The sequence below is a fragment of the Dromiciops gliroides genome, chromosome 3 (assembly GCF_019393635.1).
Source record: "Dromiciops gliroides isolate mDroGli1 chromosome 3, mDroGli1.pri, whole genome shotgun sequence".
In the NCBI taxonomy this organism is placed as follows: domain Eukaryota; kingdom Metazoa; phylum Chordata; class Mammalia; order Microbiotheria; family Microbiotheriidae; genus Dromiciops; species Dromiciops gliroides.
This window is the reverse complement of record NC_057863.1, coordinates 69,767,519-69,788,137: the sequence shown is the minus strand read 5'-3', so window position 1 is coordinate 69,788,137 and position 20,619 is coordinate 69,767,519. Positions and strand designations below refer to the sequence as shown.

Here is a 20,619-nt window from a genome sequence, read left to right as displayed (position 1 = left end):
TCCAGTATTTCGGCTAAGAAAACCCCAAACGGAGTCACAGAGAGTTGGTGTGACTGAACAAGTCATGGATGGAGTACTAGAAAATCTGGATTTGAATCTTGCCTCAGATACTTTGTAGTTGTGTGACTCGGAGCAAATCTTTACCTCTCTGAGCCTGTTTCCTCATCTGTAAAACTGGGGCAAAGACAGCCCCTGTAGTTACCGTGTTTGTTGTGAGGTTCAAATAAGATAATGCTGGTAAAGTACGGTGAAAACCACAAAGGGAGAACAAGATCCTGTCATAGGGTAAAGGAGCTATCAATCTTAGTGATTGACTTTGGCCCTAAAATTCCTGTTTCTCTTGAATTGTTGGAGGGTGCTTCCCTAATCATAATAATCCCAGATAGAATTTTAGAATTGACAACATTTTTTATCTTAAAAGTATTGATCCCCGTTTTACGGATAAGGAAAGTGGCTTAGAGAGCTTGAGAACTGCCCACAGTCACACAGCTAAACGTCCAACCCAATTCTTCTGTCCAATTGTACCCAGGTGTCCTGCCCTCCCCACCAACATGGGCACTGCAGAGTAGAGCCAGCATGGACCCAAACACCTCTGGGTAACAGAAGGGGAGGTGGGGAGTGGGTAAAGCATGACCTCATTCCCGAAGGGAAGGACTTACCTTTGACAGCCCGGAGTATGCCCAAACCACCCATGAGCCACCAGCCCTTCACAGAGTCTGTTCCACCCAGCCCTGTCCCCTCCTCTCAGTCCTTCGATATCCAGCGTCCCACTAACCTTTACAGACGCTTCCTTCTCGGGTGATCACTTGCCGGCAGATGCCGCAGGGCTTCACCTTTTTGAAGGTCTTTACTTTGAAAGTGTGGGTAGTGGGCGCCTCCAGGTCTTCAGGCTGTAGGAAACAAAGGGGCAGAGTTCTTAGGTCCAGGCCAGGGTAGGGGTTGTAGCATGTGGGGGAAGTACCGAGCCACTAGGGGATGGGCAAGGGTTGGGGCTGGGAGCAAGAAGAGGGAATGATGGAAAGGAGCTTTTTTGGGGGGGGCAGGGCAAAGAGGGTTAAGTGACTTGCCCGGGGTCACACAGCTAGTAAGTGACAAGTGTCTGAGGCTAGATTTGAACTCAGGTCCTCCTGAATCCAGGGCTGGTGCTTTATCCACTGCGCCACCTAGCTGCCCCTGTTTGTTTTTTAAGATGGAACCGGGTTTATTAGTGATGGCATTTATGACACTTTATGAAAGTAAAAAATAACGGATGATTAAAAAATTTAAATTAAGCTACAACTCCTATTTCTGTAGCACTTACAAGCACCCTGTGAGGTAGATGGCACCAGCATAAAATAATAATTAATATGTATTAATTAATTAATTATGAATATATTAATTATGTATGTACCAGGTTATTATGCTAAGCACTTTACAAATATCTCATTTGAGCTTCACAACAACCCTGGGAGATAACTGCCATTATTATCTCCATTTTACAGATGAAGAAACGAAGGCAGACATCGGTTAAGTGACCTGCCCAGGGTCACATAGCTAATAAGCATCTGAGGTCACATTTGAACTCAGGTCTTCCTGATCCTAGGACCAGTGCTCTGTGCACTATGGCACCACCTAGCTACAGTATTATCATCATAGAAGCCATTTAGTCTAATACACCTTTTTATTACACAAAAGGGAAGACCAGAAAGTTGCCCAGTTGGCAGAGGCAGAATTCAAGTCCAAAAAAAACCCTTTAGATTCCAAACCCAACCCTCTTTCTATCAGAAGCCTTGATCTAGGGGGCAGTGGATAAAAGCACTGGCCCTGGATTCAGGAGGACCCGAGTTCAAATACGGCCTCAGACACTTGACACTTACTAGCTGTGTGACCTTGGACAACCCTCATTGCCCCACCCCCACCCCCCAAAAAAGCAGTATGGTAGAGGAGGTAAGAATAATGGTCTTGGAGGCCTAGTACTGGATTCAAACCCCTCTTCTGACTCTTACTAACCTGGGTGACCTGTAACCACATCACAGCCTCATCTGTAAGATGAGAGACCTGAAAAATCCTTTCTCACTCTGAATCTAGGCTCCCTTTCCTACATCTCCCTTCTTCCCCAGTGGTAAGAATTTTCCTTCCCCTGGCTATTCTAGTCATTTCCCAGACCCATCAGCAGGGGCCAGCACAGTCTACTATCCCAATTTGTCTGGGGTCCAGCTCAGGGCTAAACCATCTCTCCAAGCCCCACCACCTTCCATACTGAGATTTTCGCAATCATTTCTAAGTCCTTTTATTTTCTATATAGGTTCTACATCCCCTTTAAATTTGCAGAGGTCTACCCAGCTTCTCTTAATGGGGCATCCCCAGATAAAGAGAATCTCCCAACTTGGGTGGAGGAAGGAAAACTTGTCATGGATTTGGGGGGAACGGGTGGAGTCCAGCGCAGCCTCAACCCACCCCTGTGTCTCATAAATCCAGAGTGTCCTTAGGATTCATCTCCCAAGATTGCCTGGCCCAGAGCCAGGGTAAAATTGATTGAGTCACAGAGACAAGTGGACACAGAGAAGGGGGTGGGGGGAGAAGCAGAGCCAGAAAAGGGAGAAAGAGACAAAGGAAAGAAGGGGGGGAAAGAAGCAAACAGAACCATTAATGAAAGCAGAGTTAAAGGTAGAGAGAAATAAGGATCAGAGAAAAAGGAAAATATTGGGGACTATATTAATAAGAAAATACTTCAATACTTTGAATATGTATAATGTCCCTCTACACCTATAAATCACAACCCACTCAAAAATTAATAACAGTCTACAAGAATTTTAGTAACTATAATAATTAATATTAAAGAAACATTAATAACAGCTAGCATTTCATCATCTTAAGGAGTAGGGAGAGGAGAGAGGGAAGGGGAGAATTTGGAACTCAAAATTTAAAAAATAAATGTTTAAAACCCTTTTTACATGTAATTGGGGGAAAATATTATTTAAAAAATAAAATAAAAGGTATCATTTATGTAGCACTTTAAGATTTGCAAAGGACATACTATCCATCACTGTGCCTGGAAACTTTCCAGCTCAGCAGAACCTACAAGATCACACTCATTCCAATAGCATCACCTTCTAGAACCCAACATCATCTTCAAGCTGTGACAGGGCATTGGAGTAGTTTAGAGCCTCACTTCTTTTTTTTTTTAATTTTTAATTTTTTAATTTTTATTTTTTTTACATATAAGGTATTTTATTTTTTCCGTTACATGTAAAGATAGTTCTCAACTTTTGTTTATACAAACTTTACAATTTCAGATTTTTCTCCCTCCCTCCCCTCCCTCCCCCTCCCCTAGACAGCAGGTAATCTGATATAGGTTATATCTTTATATATCTATATACATATAGATATATATATCTATACACACACATATAGAGAGAGCCTCACTTCTTAAACTGTGCATCTTGACCCCACATGGAGTTGTGCAACTGAATGTGGGGGGTCGTGAAAAATGTGACAGCGGTAAAAGAATATGTCTACCTATCCTAAATTGGCTTTAGGACGTTAGGACTGGCTCAGTGTCCCCCAGACAACCCTCTAAGCCCATGGGTTCCAGAACAATTGCTGATTCTCACTAATAATGGAAGTCTCCTCCCCTGATAGCTCCTTGTGCCAGTGAAATCACGGGGCTATTCAAATATTAATTAAAAATAACCACTGATATCTCTATTGCACATGAATGTTTCTCCAGCACCATGCACACTTTATATTTGGTCCTCGGGATAGCTCTGTGAGGTAGGTAACACAGAGCCCAAGCCTCCATTGCTCCCGAGTGGGCTGAGCCAGCCTTCATCAGCAGGGCTTGGAATGGAGGGGGAAAGGGGTTGAGGAAGAGGAACTAGGGGCCTCCTGGGTTCATTTTTCCATCTGAAGAGATCTCCATGCAAATCCATACGGCCACCAAATTAATATTCTTTTTTTCCTTTTGCCTTTTTTGGGGGGCAGTCAACATTAGGTCTCTGGGTACTGAATTCACTAGGCTCTCTGTCCTTTCCGTCCGAACTCCCTTTATGTTCCATGTCCAAGACTTTGCCTTGCTCCCTTCTCCTTCCATCACTACAGCTGTCACATAAAGTACATTCCAAAGGGGAGGCCCAGCCCAAAGTAAACAACAGGCAGCCTAGACCCAAGGACTAGAATGGTGCAAGGGGTATTGTGGGGGGGGGCAGGGTAGGGGGAAGGGAGAGAGAAAGATTCTGGAGCTCCACTTTACAGCTTCTGGAGTGAAGGTAGAGGTGACTAAAGAAAGCATTAGCCCTGATTCACCCCACTCCAAGAACCCCGAAGTCCTGGCATTCCAGTGACCAAGTGTGAGCACGGGTAGACGAGATTCTGTCCAGTCCTTCCTGACTAAGCTCATCTCATCACCTTATCCATATAAGTCCATATGCACTGGTCCATCCAATCCCATGATTGCCACAGACACACTACCTGACAAATGCATGCCACAGCCCATAGCCCACATAACCACAGATCCATAAAATATCAGAGCTGGAAGAGATCTAAAAGCAGGGGGTCTTAACCTTTTGTGTCACTGACCCCTCTGGCAGCCTGGTGAACCCTTCTCAGAAAAGTGGGGTTTTTTTGTTTGTTTTGGGGGTTTTTTTGTGGGGCAATGGGGGTTAAGTGACTTGCCCAGAGTCACACAGCTAGTAAGTGTCAAGTGTCTGAGGTCGGATTTGAACTCAGGTCCTCCTGAATCCAGGGCCAGTGCTTTATCCACTGTGCTACCTAGCCGCCCCCAGAACAGTGTTGTTGTTTTTTTTTGTTTTGGTTTGTTTTGGTTTGTTTTTTTTTTTTTTTTAGTGAGGCAATTGGGGTTAAGTGACTTGCCCAGGGTCACACAGCTAGTAAGTGTTAAGTGTCTGAGGCCGGATTTGAACTCAGGTCCTCCTGACTCCAGAGCCAGTGCTCTATCCACTGCGCCAACTAGCTGCCCCTAGAACAGTGTTTTTAAATGAATAAAACAAAATACACAGGATGACAAAGGAAATCAGTTATGCTGAAATACTTAACTAAAATATTTTATTTAAAAGAAGTTTATGAATCCCAGGTTAAGAATCTCTGTCTTAATCAGAAAACCTGGTTCAAACACTTCCAAGATGTATGACATAAGACAATTAATTACCTTGATTTGTCATAACCTTAGCTTCCTCATAAGTAAAGTAGAGGTAATAATCCTTGCTCCACCTCACTCATGGGATTGTTGGGAGTAAAGTGCTTTTTAAATTTTAAAGCATTATCAAAATGCAAGAAGTTGTTGTTGTTATTAATCTACTCATAGGATGATTGGGTTATATCTTCCAATCCATGAATTTGCAGAAGAAGAAAGTGAGACCCAGAGAGGTAAGAACGCTTGGCTAAATCAACTCTGGAGCTAAAATTAAAATCCTTGCCTCCAATGGGATGAGATGGGAAGAACACTAGATTTAGGATGAGAGAACCTGGTTTAGAATCCCAGCCCTGTTTGTCTCACCGGTACAACTTTAGCCAAGTCATTTTATACCTCTGTTTTTCTCCTCTGTAAAATGAGAATGTTGGACTAAGGTCTCCTCCCCCATAAACCTATAACTCCTCTCCCTAAAGCCTCTTAATACAAAAAAAATAAAGGGGAAGAGGCTTCCCTTCTGGTCCTTTTGCAGAGGGAATGTTATGGGGGGGGGAAATAAAAGTTATTACAGGTTCCCTAGAGCTAAAGAGGGGCAGGGATGGGAGAGGGGGAAGGGAGAAATGTTCTTCATCCTGCCAACCACTGAACAGAGAGGAAAACAGGGACCAAAGATGAACATCAGCCTTCAGTCTGATGCAATAACTTGCCTCTCTCCCTAGACCCTCAGCTTAAAAATGCCCTTGCCCAAGAGCACTGGACATAAATCATTGAGATCAGCCATGTTTAACCCAAATTCCCAAGGCAATGAAACTTTCTCAGTCCTTTCCCCAACAGCCAATCCCTAGGCCAAAGTTCCAGCACACCCCTGGCCTCCTTGAACCTTGACTACATCAGATCAGAGCCAAGGAATGGAGACTTAAGGGAGAAAGGGTGGAACAGTCCTGGGAGGAGGAGTTGATTATGGGAGGTGAGAATTCAATCCTAAAATATATCCTGATGAGTAAATGAATCCCCAGCCATAAGATTACAGGATTTACAGCTCAAAGGAATCCTAGAGATTACCTAGACCAACCTCATCATTTTACAGATGAAAAAACTGAGGCCAGATATTACTATTCACAGTAATAATAATAGCTGATAGTTACCTGGTATTTTAAGGTTTGCAAAGTGCTTTATATCCATTAGAATTTGGAGGCAACATGGTATAGTGAAAAGATTGTTGGATTTAGAATCAAAAGACTCGAGTACAAATTCCAGCACTACTACTTATTACCTTGGATAAGTCACATAACTTCTGTGGCCTCGGTCTTTTCTTCTTTAAAATTAAGAGGTTGTCAGATATCCTACTAGAGGTCCCACATATAGGAAAGTATTTATGGTAATACTTTTTATAGTAACAAAGAACCAGAAACCAAGTAAATGCCCATCATCTGGAAAATGGATAAATAAATTGTGATATATGAAAGTAAAAAGAGGGGTAGCTAGGTGGCGCAGTGGATGGAGCACCGGCCCTGGAGTCAGGAGTACCTGAGTTCAAATCCGGCCTCAGACACTTAACACACACTTACTAGCTGTGTGACCCTGGGCAAGTCACTTAACCCCAATTGCCTCACTAAAAAAAAAAAAAAACAAGAAAGAAAGAAAGTAAAAAGAAAGGATGACCATGAAGGATATAGAGAAGTAAGTGAAGATTTGTATGAGTTGATGCAAAGAAAAGTAAGCTGAATCAGGAAAACAATGTAAGTAATAACTACAGCAATTGAAATGGGAAAAGCAACAATGCTAACAGACAAAAAAATCATAACCTTGAATTCTTTGTAATTATAATGACCATGCTTGGCCCTGAAGATAAAATGAGAAAATGTGCCACCCTCCCTTATTTGCAGCTACAGAGGATTTGGGGCATGGGACTGTGCAAAAACACTGCCAGACTCCATTAATGTATTGGTCGGTTTTACTGAATTGCCTTTTTTTCTTTCTTTTCATTTTTTTATTACTGAGATGGCTCTCTGGTTAGGTAAAAAGAAAGATATATTTGGTAATGTAGGTGATGTAAAATTAAATTTTCTTAAATTTTAAAAGACGGGGTTGGACAAAATGACCTCTAATTCTCTGACCCCCTACATTCATTTGATTCTCAGAAAAATCCTGTGAGTCAGTCAATAAACATTTATTAAGCACTTACTAGGCAGGTAACAGGCACTATGCTAAATTCTGGGGATAGAGAGAAAAGTTCAATGCAGTCCTTGCTCTTAAGAAGCTCATAATCTAACAGCAGAAACAACGTATAAATTACTATGTATAAACAAGCTACAGACAGGATACGTTGGAAATAATCGACAGAAGGAAGGCACTAGAATTAAGAGGGATAAGGAAAAGCTTCTTATAGAAGGTGGGTTTCTAGATGGGACCCAAAGGAAGCAAATGTTATTGTTTCCATTTTACGAATGTGGAAACTGAGGTGTAGAGAGATGAAATAACTCACCCACACTATCATGAGAGGTCTCTCAGATCTTTGGAGGAATCTCTCCTCTCCTTCCTCCCTGTGTCTCCCAGCCAAGCCTGCCCACCAGATGTTTGTTCCCAGCGGTGAAGGCAGTGGTAATGTGGTTGAGGGTGGAGCCACTTTGAGAGCCTTGGAAACAACCCGTTGCTAAGAAAGGATGAAAGTCTGTTCCTCCACATACCATCCCATTCCCATAAGGGGACATGGTAGGGGGGTGATGGATGGGGAGCAATGTCCCTCAGTCCCCAGGTCCCCTGCTGGCTCTTCAGGCTGTCTAGTCATTCTTTTCCCTTCTGCTTCCTGCGGCTAAACACATACTGCTGAGCCCAGCCTGTGTTAACTGCAGACAGAGCAGTCCTGAGATCAAGGGATTCCAGGAGGATAGCTCCAGAGAGTGAAATCCACCAGGCAGGGTGGTCTCCCCTCCTTCCCAGACTGACATTTGCAATGAGCTCCAGGAAAGGGGAGAGACCAATTTCCTTCTATTGCTCCCTAATAATAGTTCAGGTTTTTAAGGCATTTTAAACCAAGCACTTTCCTCACTTCTTACTCTGAGGTAACTAATACATAGGATATTATCCTCATTTTACAAATGCAAAAATCAGCCCTTAGAGAGGTGCAGTGACTCACTCAGGATCACACAACTAGTAGCAGTGATGAACCAGGTTTCAAACTCAAGGCTTCTAACTCTGATCCTGTATCTTGGAGAATTTTAGCATCAAAGGAGCTAAAACGAGAAGAAGCATTAGGGGTCATCTAGTCCAATTCCTCTATTTTTCAGTTAGGGAAACTGAGGCCCCAACAGAGGAAGTGACCTTGCCTAAGATCACTCTATCTTAAAGAAAGGCTGGAAGTCCACTAAAGAAGGGATTGTTGTGGGGCAGCTAGGTGGCGCAGTGGATAGAGCACTGGCCCTGGAGTCAGGAGGACCTGAGTTCAAATCCAGCCTCAGACACTTGATACTTACTAGCTGTGTGACCCTGAGCAAGTCACTTAACCCCAATTGCCTCACCAAAAAAAAAAAAAGAAGAAGAAGAAGGGATTGTTGCTCAGATAAGGTCAGACCAGATGGCTCTCCAGTTCATGGAGAACATTTCCCCAATGCCTTGTTTGGCCCAGGCCTTTTTGTGTCCCCTGAGCTTGGTCCCTTAACTGGCTTGCCTTAAAGAGTAAAGCCAATTCCCCTCTCTGGGCCTCAGTTTTCCTCACGTGTGAAATAAATGGTCTGGACCAGGTAAGTTCTAAGACTCCCTCTGGCTCTGACATTCTACTGTAGAATATGTCCCATCCATCCCCTTTAGCCTTCTTTCTCAAGGCTAAAGAAAAGGGGAGGGGAGAGGAAGAGAGAGTTCTATTTCTTTCTGGGGATTAAAATAATTGAAAACATTTGGATTATAATTTTTAAAATGATAATAACGTTTGGCACTTTGCATACTTTATCTTATTTGGTACTGAAAATAATGGAGCATGAAATGCTTAAGATAAGGGGCTCACAGGCCTTTCCCCCCTTTAAAGAAAAAAAAAAGGATTTCTAAGAACCATGCAACAGGAAGGTTTTGATGTCAAACCATCTGCTGTATCAAATCAGTACAGTTCCTGTACCCCGAGGACAAGTTGAAGGGTGGGAAATCTCAGAGGCAAGAACACTGTGCATTCCTGCCTCTAGGGGGAGCTTCAGTTTTCACCAGGAAAGGAGGCACCTTAGTTCACTACACTGTCCCATTCAAAAAAAAAAATGGGACCAAGTAGACAGTTTTATGTGGCCTACAAAGTATACAACTGGTTATAGAGTTTGGTGTGTGTGGTTGTTGTTTTTTTCCCCTAGGGGTCAGGGCGGGGGGAGGGGAGGGAAAAGGGAGAATGGAGGTGGAAGATTCTCTTTTTTTTTTTTTCCTTTCAGCTTCTTATCCTAACAAGAGGCTTCCTGTGTCTGTTTCGCATCAAGTACACGAAACTTTTTTTTTTTGCTTTAATGTTAAAGGATTTCTTCTTTTATCACAGTTTTGCCATTTCTCCTAGGAGCAGCAAGATCTCAAAGATGCATGATTCCTTAAAACTCAGATCTCTGCTTTGTAATGAAAGCTTCAAACATTTCCTGGTAAATTCAATTAGCAAATTTCTAACTATTGCCTGATGTACTTTCAAATGTGATATTGAAATTGTGTTTTTATGAGCAAACCAAGTTGTACCTAATTCCGTGTTTTGTCTAAGCCGACAAAGCCCTTCTGGGTCTGATGCTAATATAATTCTTGCAGATATGCCAATTTTCCACAAATTTTCCATAATCACCACCCCCAGATGCCCCATGTACACATACATACTGTTAAAGGCACAACTACTTTCTCTGTTCATTGCTGTTTCTTTAGTAAACACTCCAAATCTGATGGAGCAGACCATTCAGCAGAATATAAACTCCCTGGAGCAGGGATTGCTCTTTGACTCGTAGTAGTAGGTGCTTAATAAATTTTGATTGACTGATTGACTCTAGGGCCTAGCACAAGCATTTATTAAGCACCAATGTGTTTGATGCCTGTATGTCAATGCCTGTACTAGCATTGGGGATATAATGGCCAATTTGGCTGGACCATAGAATGAATGAAAGGCATGAAGACTGCTAAGGCAGGATGGAGCCAGGTGCCCAACAGAGGCACTTGTATTTGATCCCACAGGTAATAGGGAGCCAGGAGAGTTTTTTGAGCAGTGGAGTGACATCTTGAGATCTTTTCTTTAGGAGTATCACTTTGGCATCTGTATTTAATAAATGTTTATTGGATTGAATCAAAGAGGAAAGGGGTGCACTGGTCCATTAGGGGAGGCTAAGACTAGAATGAGGTAAAACAATGAATGAGTCAGCAGATCATGCTGTGAGACCAGGCAGAGCTGTTACTAACAACAGTACAGTTTAAGCAGACACTTGGGAAAGAAGTATGTTAGCAGGGCAGCTAAGTGGCACAGTGGATAGAGCACCAGCCCTGGATTCAGGAGGACCTGAGTTCAAATCCAGCCTCAGACACTTGACTCTTACTAGCTGTGTGACCCTGGGCAAGTCACTTAACCCCAACTGCCTCACAAAAAAAAAAAAGAAGTATGTTAAGACCTCTGTGCTACAAGTAGGGGTTTGCTCTTGTAGCCCCTCTCAAGGCACTAGAAAAGAAGAAGGGGGCCAGAATGACCTCAAACAGACCCTCAACTACCTATTCCAGGTGAGCCCTGATTTGTGCCTAGCCTGGGGAAGAGAACTGATGTCTTCAAGGTGGTTCTCCGTGTTCTCCATTCATCCTTACTTGCATTAAAGCTTAGCCATGGGAGAGAAAGCCCATCAGACCTGTTGCTACTCATGCAGCGTACACACACACACACACACACTTTCTTATTAAGTACTTACTATATGCCAAGCCTTGTGCCAAGCATTGGGAATACTAAGAAAAGCAAGGAAATGAACAGACACTTGGAGGAGAAGGAGAGGAGCTAAGGGCATTGAGAGGAGCCAGGCTGAGATAGGGGTTTCAAGAGGAAATAGGAAGAAGAGAGGTCACTATGGGAAATGCATAGGAGTAAGGGTTGGAGCATCACTCTGGGAAAAATAAAGGGAAAGTGGCTGGGGAGGACAGAAGAAAAGAGAAGGGATTGAGAGATGCTAAGGAGAAGGGTCAGAAACAGGGGGATTGAAGGGGGAAAAACTGTGGTCCAGTAAAATGTGCTGGCTTGAGGTCTAGTCAGTGAAGCCCCAGGAATCTTACTTTTTATTACTTAAATTTCTTATCGGCTTCATTGCCCAGATTTAAATGCCATCTTGAGACCCTCTCGGCTAATTGGCTATTCCCAGTTTTACAAGGCTCTAGGGTGGAGTACTAGAACAAGTCCCTGAGCAACATGGGACAGTGGATTTGGGGCTGGATCATGCAACCCCATTTTACAATCAAGGTTACTGAGGTTTAGAAAGAAATGACTTGCTTAAGGTCACACAGGCAGTGAGCTATGATTCTAGTCAGGCTATGAACTCAGTGCCCTGTCTGCAAATCCAGAGAATCACACCACAATAAACTCAGGAGCTGTGAGTCCATCTCTCCTCTTTAAGATCTTGAACCTTCCACCTCCAAACCCAATGCAGTTGGAGGATCTGCGGTGAGGGGGTAAGGGGAGGTGGGAGAGAGCTGCTGCACATTCCCCTCAATCTCATCCAGTTCAACACTTAAGGGAGGGAAGGAAGAGAAGGGAGGGGAACAAGCATTGATTAAACACCTACTATGTAACAGGCACTTTACAATTGTTATGCCATTTGATCTTGCATCCACCTAGAGCAGAACTTTGTAGGGGGGAGGAGGGGAGGAAGGGGGAATACATGATTTAAATTAGACACAATCCCATGCCTCCTGAAGCTCACAGTCTAATGGGTAATGAGACACCTACACATATTAGAGAAAGCACGAAAGGAGGCAACATAGTACAGCTGACAGAGGGTCAGGTTTGGATCCAGCAGACCTGAGTTCAAGTATGACTTCTAACATAGACTGGCTGAGTGACCCTGGGATGGTCACTGAAAATCTCCGTGGCCCTGGCTGACTCCCTAAGATGATGTGTTTCAGAGCAAGTACCTGTTTCCATGGAGCAGGGGTTCTTCACCTGGAGTTCATTGACCACCCCCACCCACAATGCATCAACAGATAAATTTCAGGGGGTCCAGGAACTTGGAACTTTTTATATCTTGATAATTGCATTTCAATATAATCACTTTCCTTTATCATCCTATGTATTATATTTTTTTAAATATTATTCTGAGAAGGAGTCTATAAGCTTCATCAGACTGACTAAGGGATCCTGGATACAAAAACTGGAGGAGTCTCCTAAACCTATGAAATTAGAGGTCCAATTCTCTCTCTGTGTCTCCCTCTGTCTCTCTGTCTCTTTCTCTCTGTCTGTCTCCCTCTCTCCCTCCCTCCCTCTTTCTCTCTCTGTCTCTGTCTCTGTCTGTCTGTCTGTCTCTCTCTCTCACACACACACATACAAGATGTAAAATACTAAATGAGAAAAGAAAATCAGGGAAAGCTTCCTGGAGGAGGTAGCATTTGAGATGGATTTTAGAGGATACAAAGAAATGGCCAATCCAAGTTTAGAAAACAAGGTGGGCAAAAGCATAGAGATAAGAAAGCACAGGACATGTGTGGGGAATGAAGAGTCTACTTTCCCTGGGCAAGTCACTTAACCCTGATTGCCTCACACACACACCCCCAAATATATATATATGTGTGTATGTATATATACACACACATATATATGTACCCATTTTGCATAACTGTTTTGATATAATAGCTTTCCTTTGTCAAACCTTTTAAAATTAGTGCTGCTGTTATTATTCCTTCATGAGGTGGGTGGTTATGGATGTGCCATGCTGCATATACTGTCAGATAAGGGAAGTGGCTCTATTGGATTTACCTAAATTTATTTGTGACAAGGGAAAGCTCACTTGGCATGGGGGCTGGGGGAAAGGGAACTCTCTAGAAATAGCTGATATAAAAACAAAAGGCATCAATAAGATGTTTCAAAATAAAATAAAAGGAGGAGGCTGGGCTAGGTGATCTCTGAGCTCTGGCCCCAGTTTCAGAAGCTATGATGCTCAAGGAAGCCATTATAATGGTCCAGAGAATAGGTAAGGAAGCAGTCCTGCATTATGGTAGTGACATAACTGGATGGCTATGAGAGGTGGCGTCAACAAGACTTGGTAGACATATGAGAGGTAAGGAAGAACAGAGGGCTAAAGATGACTTCAACATTGAGAATGTGGCAGACTAGGTGGTGCTGCAGACGATGAACAAGCATTTATTAGGCACCTACTAGATGCCAGGTGCTGACAAAAATGAAATAGTCCCTGCCCTGGAGGAACTTTGACATTGTATCAGAGAGAAACAGTGAAGCCAGAAAGAGAACCAGATTTAGGGGGAAGATTTGGATAGCCTAGGTTTGGGACACATTGAGATGGAGGGAAAAGGTGTAGCATCCACATAGAAATGTGAATGTCAAAGTCTGAGGGAAGAGTTATGGGGGCTTGGAGCCAGGCATCTAGCTGGCTCAGCACCAAGGTCAGAATGCTGAAGGTGTCTAGCAAACGAGAGCCACCTGTGACCAGGGGAGAGCCCCCCCCCCCCATCCTGGCTAGGGATAGTGGTGAAAATAGGATGGATTAGAGTGGAAAAGGATTTTCCCAAAAGAACAGTTTTCTTTCTCCCACTCCTTGGCAGTAGAAGGGCAGGGGACAGAAGAGGTGTATGGATGCGGAACATTGTATATATTGTCAGCTTTTTTTTCCAATTTATTAATTGGTTTTGTTAATTTTTCCTCATTTTTTTTAAGAATTTTTTTTCTCAATAAGATGGCTTCCTGGAAGGGGCTAAGGGGAGGGATGTAGGGGGAAAATGAGACAATATAAAATAAAAAGATAGCAATAAGAAAAATGTTTTATGAAAAATATTTTATTTTTAAGGAAATTCCTATTCCTTTGGGTGTTATTGATGCATGTGACAAGACAAATAAGCAAAAAACAGTGAGCTTCTTCCTGAAGGAAAGAGATGCTAAAGACCAGGCCTGAGGAGCTCTGGGTCTCTGGGATATGGTTGGAGGGGGCTGGATACACCCCTAACCCACAGGGGAGAGGATATCCCAGACCCTGAATTCTTGATTTGGGACAGGATGGGATATAAAGGGCTGGCTAGACCCTCCCAAGCTCATTTCATCCATCTCCCTGCACCTTGGCAGAATGCATTCCTCGGGGGCAGCTAGGTGGTGCAGTGGATAGAGTACTGGCCCTGGAGTCAGGAGGACCTGAGTTCAAATCCAGTATCACACACTTGACACTTACTAGCTGTGTGACCCTGGGCAAGTCACTTAACCCCCAAGGCCCCGACAAAAAAAAAAGAATGGGTTCCACCAGTTGTCCTTCCACATTGAGAGGTTGGGGGGCAGGTGGGAAGGGAAGAGGTTCTCTCCTATTCTTTCTTTCTTTCTTTTTTTTTTTTTGCGGGGCAATGAGAGTTAAGTGACTTGCCCAGGGTCACACAGCTAGTATGTGTCAAGTGTCTGAGGCCAGACTTGAACCCAGGTACTCCTGAATCCAGGACCGGTGCTTTATCCACTGTGCCACCTAGCCGCCCCCCCTCTCCTATTCTTTCAAAGGCTTCCAAGGAAAGAGAGTGCACAGGAAATCTAACCTCCATCCCTCCTATTACAGAAGTGCCAACCCTTTTTCCTCATGTTTCAGCCTTGGTGGAGATGAAAACCAGCTGCTCACCAGCCTCTGTGTAGCAGTACCCCAGAGATTTGAAGCCCGTTAATCAGTTCTCATCCCCCCTGCCTCACCACCCCCTCCAACCTCCCCCATTCTGATCCTTTCCTCCCCAGCCCTACAAAGCCCAGTGATTCTTTTCCTCCCAGCTTCTGTCCTATGGGTCAAAAACACTTAGAATCATAGAATGCCATCCCCTCACTACATTTGACCAAAGTTGTGACTTTAAGTTCTACTTTTCTCCACTACTTCCACCCCAAGACAAGATGATTTTTCCATGGACCCAGACAGAGGGTTCTCCCTATTCTGTGTACCCCCCTGCTCCCCAACCCTGTAAACAAGGTAGGATATCCTGGCCCTCCCAGCAGAAGCATCTGAACATCTGGACACCAGAACTCCAAAAGTCCTATCTCTTTCTCAGACTCTGAAGTTAACCCTGCCTAAGGTTATTCCCCAATAGCTCTCTCACCTCCTTGACCTTTCCTGAATTCTGGGCTTTCTCTTAGCCAACCCATGGAGAGAAGGGGGTGGGGATGTCTGGAGACCCCTCTGTGGGGGTCTCTGTAGTCTGACCATACTGCTAGGAATCTCTCTTCCTCTCTGCCCTCCCCCTACCCCTCCACCCATTTCCCCCATCCCATCCTTACCACATTCCCTGAAGCAAACCTCCCCAACCCCATTCTGCACTCCCAGAAACCTCTGCCCCTGAATGATGGGAATTACCTGGACCATGTGGGCTACAGACCTTGTTCCCAATCCCCTTGCACACACCCGCACTGGGGGTGGGGGAAAGAAGGAAGGAAAGAAAGAAAGAAGGAAAGAGAGAGAGAAGGAAGGAAGGAAAAAAGGAGGGGAAAGGAAAGAAAGAGAAAGAGAAAAGGACAAAAGAAAGAAAGAAAGAAAGAAAGAAAGAAAGAAAGAAAGAAAGAAAGAAAGAAAGAAAGAAAGAAAGAAAGAAAGAAAGAAAGAAAGAAAGAAAGAAAGAAAGAAAGAAAAAAGAAAGCATCCATAACCTGGTATAGGATAGCCAAGGATAGGATAGTTGAGAGGTAGAGGATACTTAGACAGAATCCCCATGGAGGAAGGGAACACTGGAGGTCATGGCCAAGAGTGGGTTTGTGATGGAATTAGAGTGGAATTCTCTCCAGCCCTGATTTTACTCTGATTTTCCAGGACGATGCTTGACACCCTCTCCACCCTACCCCGCTCCCATCCCTCCACCCCGCAACCTACCCTCAGCCCCTAATGCATCCACCCATGCACAGAAAGCTGGGCAGCCTCTGGAGATGACAACTAGGCACTGGAGCTTAGAGAAGGCTTTTGAACACCCAGGCAGAGCAGGGGTGCAGAGGGGGTGAAGGAATATTTCCTCCCTATTCCAACTCCAGGATACCTTGTAGCCTCTACCCAGGTAAAAAAGGAAGGGGGGAGGTTCTGGTTATGGGTATGGGGGAGGGAAAAGTCCTATATAATGGCCAAAAGGACAAATCCACAAGTATATAAGCAATAAGCCAAGAGGTCCCTAAGGTGTGGGGGATTCTTTTCCTAGAACTTTCTGCAACCTATCAAGATACTAATGAGAGGGAGAAAGCCGTCCTCCAATCCCACACATACCACCAATACTGACTCTGTTCCCTAATCACCCTGGGGACTAGGTATTCTGCCTAAGAAATTAAGTGGAAGCAAGGGTGGGGGAAGAGAATGAACCCCCCAAGAGCCGAGGAAAGCCGACCTACCCAGAGCATACAAGACAGACAGATCCACGTCATCTTCTAGCCGTGTCCAGTCTCTTGGGTCACACCCTGGAACCTGAAGACATGCCCTTCCTGAAACTACCACTTGTGCCAGGCTGAAGAGAGCAGGACAGGGTAGAACAGACCCCCGGTCCCTCAGACCTCTGCCTCTCTTCGCTGAGACAGCATCTGTCTGGCGGGTCTTGCAGCCTGCCTCTCTCCCTCCTTCCTTCCCTCCCAGCAGCCAGCCCTCCCTTACTCCCTCCTCCTCCCCGCCCCCCCCCCCCGCCCCCTGTCCCTGCCTCCTTTTCCTCTGTCCTTCCCAACCCCTCTGGTGGAGTTTCAGGTCAGCTCCCATACTTCTTCATGAGTAGAAAGAAGAGTGGAGAGGGAAGGGCAAAACTTCATTCACTCGTCTCCAGTTGAACCCCCCTCTCCAAAAAAAAAGACACACACACACACTCACTCACGGGCGGGCTCGCTCGTGTACCTGCATCCCTCTGGGATCTGCACGCTTCTCCCTCCCAAATTCTGCCTTGTGGTCCCCTAGTTTTTAAAAACTTCTTTGAAGTGACCGTGGGGAAAGATGGGAGTCAATCTGCTGCATTCCCCTTCTGCCTGGCAGAAATAGCACCGGGTATTGATACTGTGAGAAAAGATTCAAAGACCTTCTCCATGGAGGAACGATCCCCCACATACCCCCCCCACCCCGTCAGCTTTGTGAATTTATAAATGCGCGCGGGCGCGCAAACACACACACACACACACACACACACACACACACACACACCCGGACCAACTGACAGCTCACACTCCCAGAGAGCCTAGAATGAGCTTGAGCCCAGGAAGCAGAGAAGGCTAAGTCCCGGTCAGCCTGGTAAGTGGCCCACCCCATCACTTCCACTCTCCCCCTCCCCCCACTCCAATCTGTGGACTTTCCCCCAGTATTTTCTTTCTTTCTTTCTTCTCTCTAAACATCTGTCCCGGCCCTTCCCTTCCTGAAGGGAGCCCCGACGCAGTCTCCCGCAAGAGTCTGTTTTTCTTTACTCTTCCCTGGGCCAACATTTGGTTTACATTTTCCCTCTTCCTCCTCTTCTCCCTCCTTCACCCCCCACCAATTCTTCTCCTTCTCAGGTCTCTCCTTCCCACCATTTCCTTCCCTCACTTCTCCCCTCCCCCCTGAGATTCCCCAGTGCCCACCAGCTCCAAGTTTTCTCATTGGCCTCCATCCGGGTTTCCCCCGGCCCTTGCTCCTCTCCCCCAGGACCCTCCCCAGCCCTTTGTCCTAACCTTCTCCTCCAATGCCCCCCTAATCCTTGCCCTTTGCCCCTTCCAGTCCTTGCTCGTCCCTTAGTGCCCTCCCAAACCCCAGCTCCCCTCCTACTCTTGCCACATCCCCACTTTTAAGACATTCCTGTTCAGGGATATGACTGATGAGGGAAAGTGGGATACAGAATCCAGACTCTCTCTACTGCACTGCATGGGTATCCAGCAAAACTAAATAACATCACACCCCCACCCTGCCCTCATTGTCTCCTTTCCTCTCCATCCCATCCCCTTCCAAAAAAATAAAAATAAAATAAATCTTTCCAAGTTTTTAACATGGCTGGGAGCAAGGGTGGGTGGGGACTGGTGAGTCACCCACCCAGTTCCAAAGAGAAGTCCCTGAGCATGAGGAGGCTCTGAGGCACAAGCCCAGCCACACAGGCACACACCCTTACACACACACACACACACACACATGTTTATTCCAAAGTACCATTTCAGCTTACGTGTCCACACTAACTCACTTCATATGAGAGCAGGCTAGAAAAATCGCAAAGAAATCCTTTCCTCTAGCTCTCTCTCTCTCTCTCTCACACACACACACACACACACACACACACACACACACAAACTAAACATGCAAGCTTACACACACAAAGCTATCCTCAGTGACAACCCAAGAGGTTCTCCATCCCTGCCTACATGAATACACACACATATACCAGGCATGAAGACCTAAGCACCCTTGGCCAGATGCCTGAATGCTTTGGCGAGCGTGTGACCATATGCAGGTTGCATGTGTCCATTGGACACAGCCATCCCCGACGCCCACATGCACTTTCACCTCATCACCATTCTTTTTATCACATTGTACATTGGGGTCCCAAGGCTCACATTACCTCCTCCACGGTCTGCACTATCCTCATTCAGTCCCTGACTCAGCCCAGGTGCACTGGCTCTCAGCCCATGGCCGGGCCAGTCTGTCCAGCCGAGGAAACCCAGAAGTGTGAGAGGAGCACTTACCAACACAAACAGGGAAAGGGAACTTGAGCCCCCCTGAACCTCTACTTCCCCATCTGTAAAATGGAACAGGGGTAGCTAAGTGATCTTTAAGGACTCTTCTGGTTATTCTGAGACTCTATGCTCTGTTCTGACAACACACAGGACAAGGACCCCAGTTCCGGCCCCTGGCACCGGGCAGAAGTTTAGGCACGAGGGAGTCTGTATTCCCATGCAGGAGTGGCTGATAGGGGAGTCCCAAACCCGGGTGCAGCACTGTTGACAGCCCTACCACAGTAGGAGTAGTGGAGAGTTAGCAGTAACCCAAAGGACTTCCCCCACCAGCAGAGTGCAGCTCTCTCTCCTAGCCTCTCACCCAGTCCCATGCCCAGGGTCTGTGCAAAAGGATGGGGGTGGGGAACACTGCAGCTATACACACTTTGAGCTGCCCTCCTCTGGCTGGCTAGGCAGTCACCTCTGAGGAGATCCTGCTGAGCCTTGTCCTGCTTCCCTCCCATCAGAGGCTTGCAGGGAGGGGAAGGTGGGGGAATAAGCAAGGACCACACTGTAGGGGACTCTGGGTCACTGAGACCCTGCATCCCCATCCCCAGCAGCCTGACTCTCTCTTGTCAGGGGGTGCTTGCTGCCAAGCCTGTCCCCAGACACTAACCTGCACATGGCCTGCACCCCCATCCCAGAGTCACGCCCCCCCCCACCCTTGCCACCCAGAAGTCATTGTCTGTGTCACATGGACTTTTCTTTCTCTCGCTATCTCTGGATTTCTGAGAAACCACCTTGGAGCTTCCCAGAAGTGTTGGGAAAAGCCAACCAGACAAAAGGCAGCGTCTCCATGACACCTTCTCTGGCTCTGCTGCGTAAATCCAGGCAGTTTCCTTCCCCAGGAGCTGCCCCACTCCCTCCCAGGCCTCCAACATTAGGGTTTACAATGATAGATAAAGAAGTGTGAGGCTAGAAGGAACCTTGTGAGGTCATCCAGTCCAGGACCCTGCCTCCTAAAGGTACCACCCAGTTTCCTTCCTTCCCCTGCCCCCTGCCCCCACAAAGCAGAGGGTTACCTTCCCAATACCAAAAGATTTTCCATGAAAGCACATTATAATAAGAATAATCCACATTTATATAGCACTCTATGACTTACAACTCTGTGAGGTAAAAAATAAAAGTATTTTTTCTGTTGGTTAGTCATTTTTCAGTTGTGTCTGACTTTCTGACCCCATTTGGGATTTTCTTGGATGAGATAGTGGAGTAGTTTTCCGTTTCCTTCTCCAGTTCATTTTACAGATGAGGAAACTGAGGCAAACATTTAAGTGACTTGCCCAGGTTAACAGCTAAAAAAGTGACTGAGGCCAGATTTGAACTCAAGAAGATGAGTCTTCCTGACTCCAGGCCTGACACTCTATCCACTGAACCACCTAGCTGCCCACAAGTATTATTATCTTCATTTTACAGAGATGGAAACTAAAGAACAGAGAGGTTAAGTGATTTACCCACAGTTACACAGGTAGAAAGTGTCAGAATTAGGATCCTACTCCCGGGCAATGAGTCAAGTGCACTCCTCATTGTGACATGCTATTATGCAGATGCTTTTTTATCCCTTCTCTGTCAGGAAATTCTTCCCGGTGCTTAATAATCAACCCTCCTGCTATATTCTAAGCCCCAGAAATCTCAGGAATCTCTAAACATATGTAGTAAT

The 20,619-nt window shown here is 45.5% G+C and overlaps 1 protein-coding gene across 1 annotated transcript in view; it reads right to left on the bottom strand.

Annotated features, from left to right (window-relative positions):
* Positions 1-18,882, bottom strand: part of TNS1 (tensin 1) — a 284,132-nt gene extending 265,250 nt beyond the window's left edge. Inside the window, exons 1-2 of the mRNA XM_043991711.1 lie at positions 18,809-18,882; positions 776-890 (exon numbers count right to left, since the gene is read on the bottom strand). Of these exons, the coding sequence (XP_043847646.1) occupies positions 776-890; positions 18,809-18,835 (142 nt within the window). The 5' untranslated portion in view covers positions 18,836-18,882. The remainder of the gene's footprint in view (positions 1-775; positions 891-18,808) is intronic.
* Between the last annotated feature and the right edge of the window lie 1,737 nt (positions 18,883-20,619).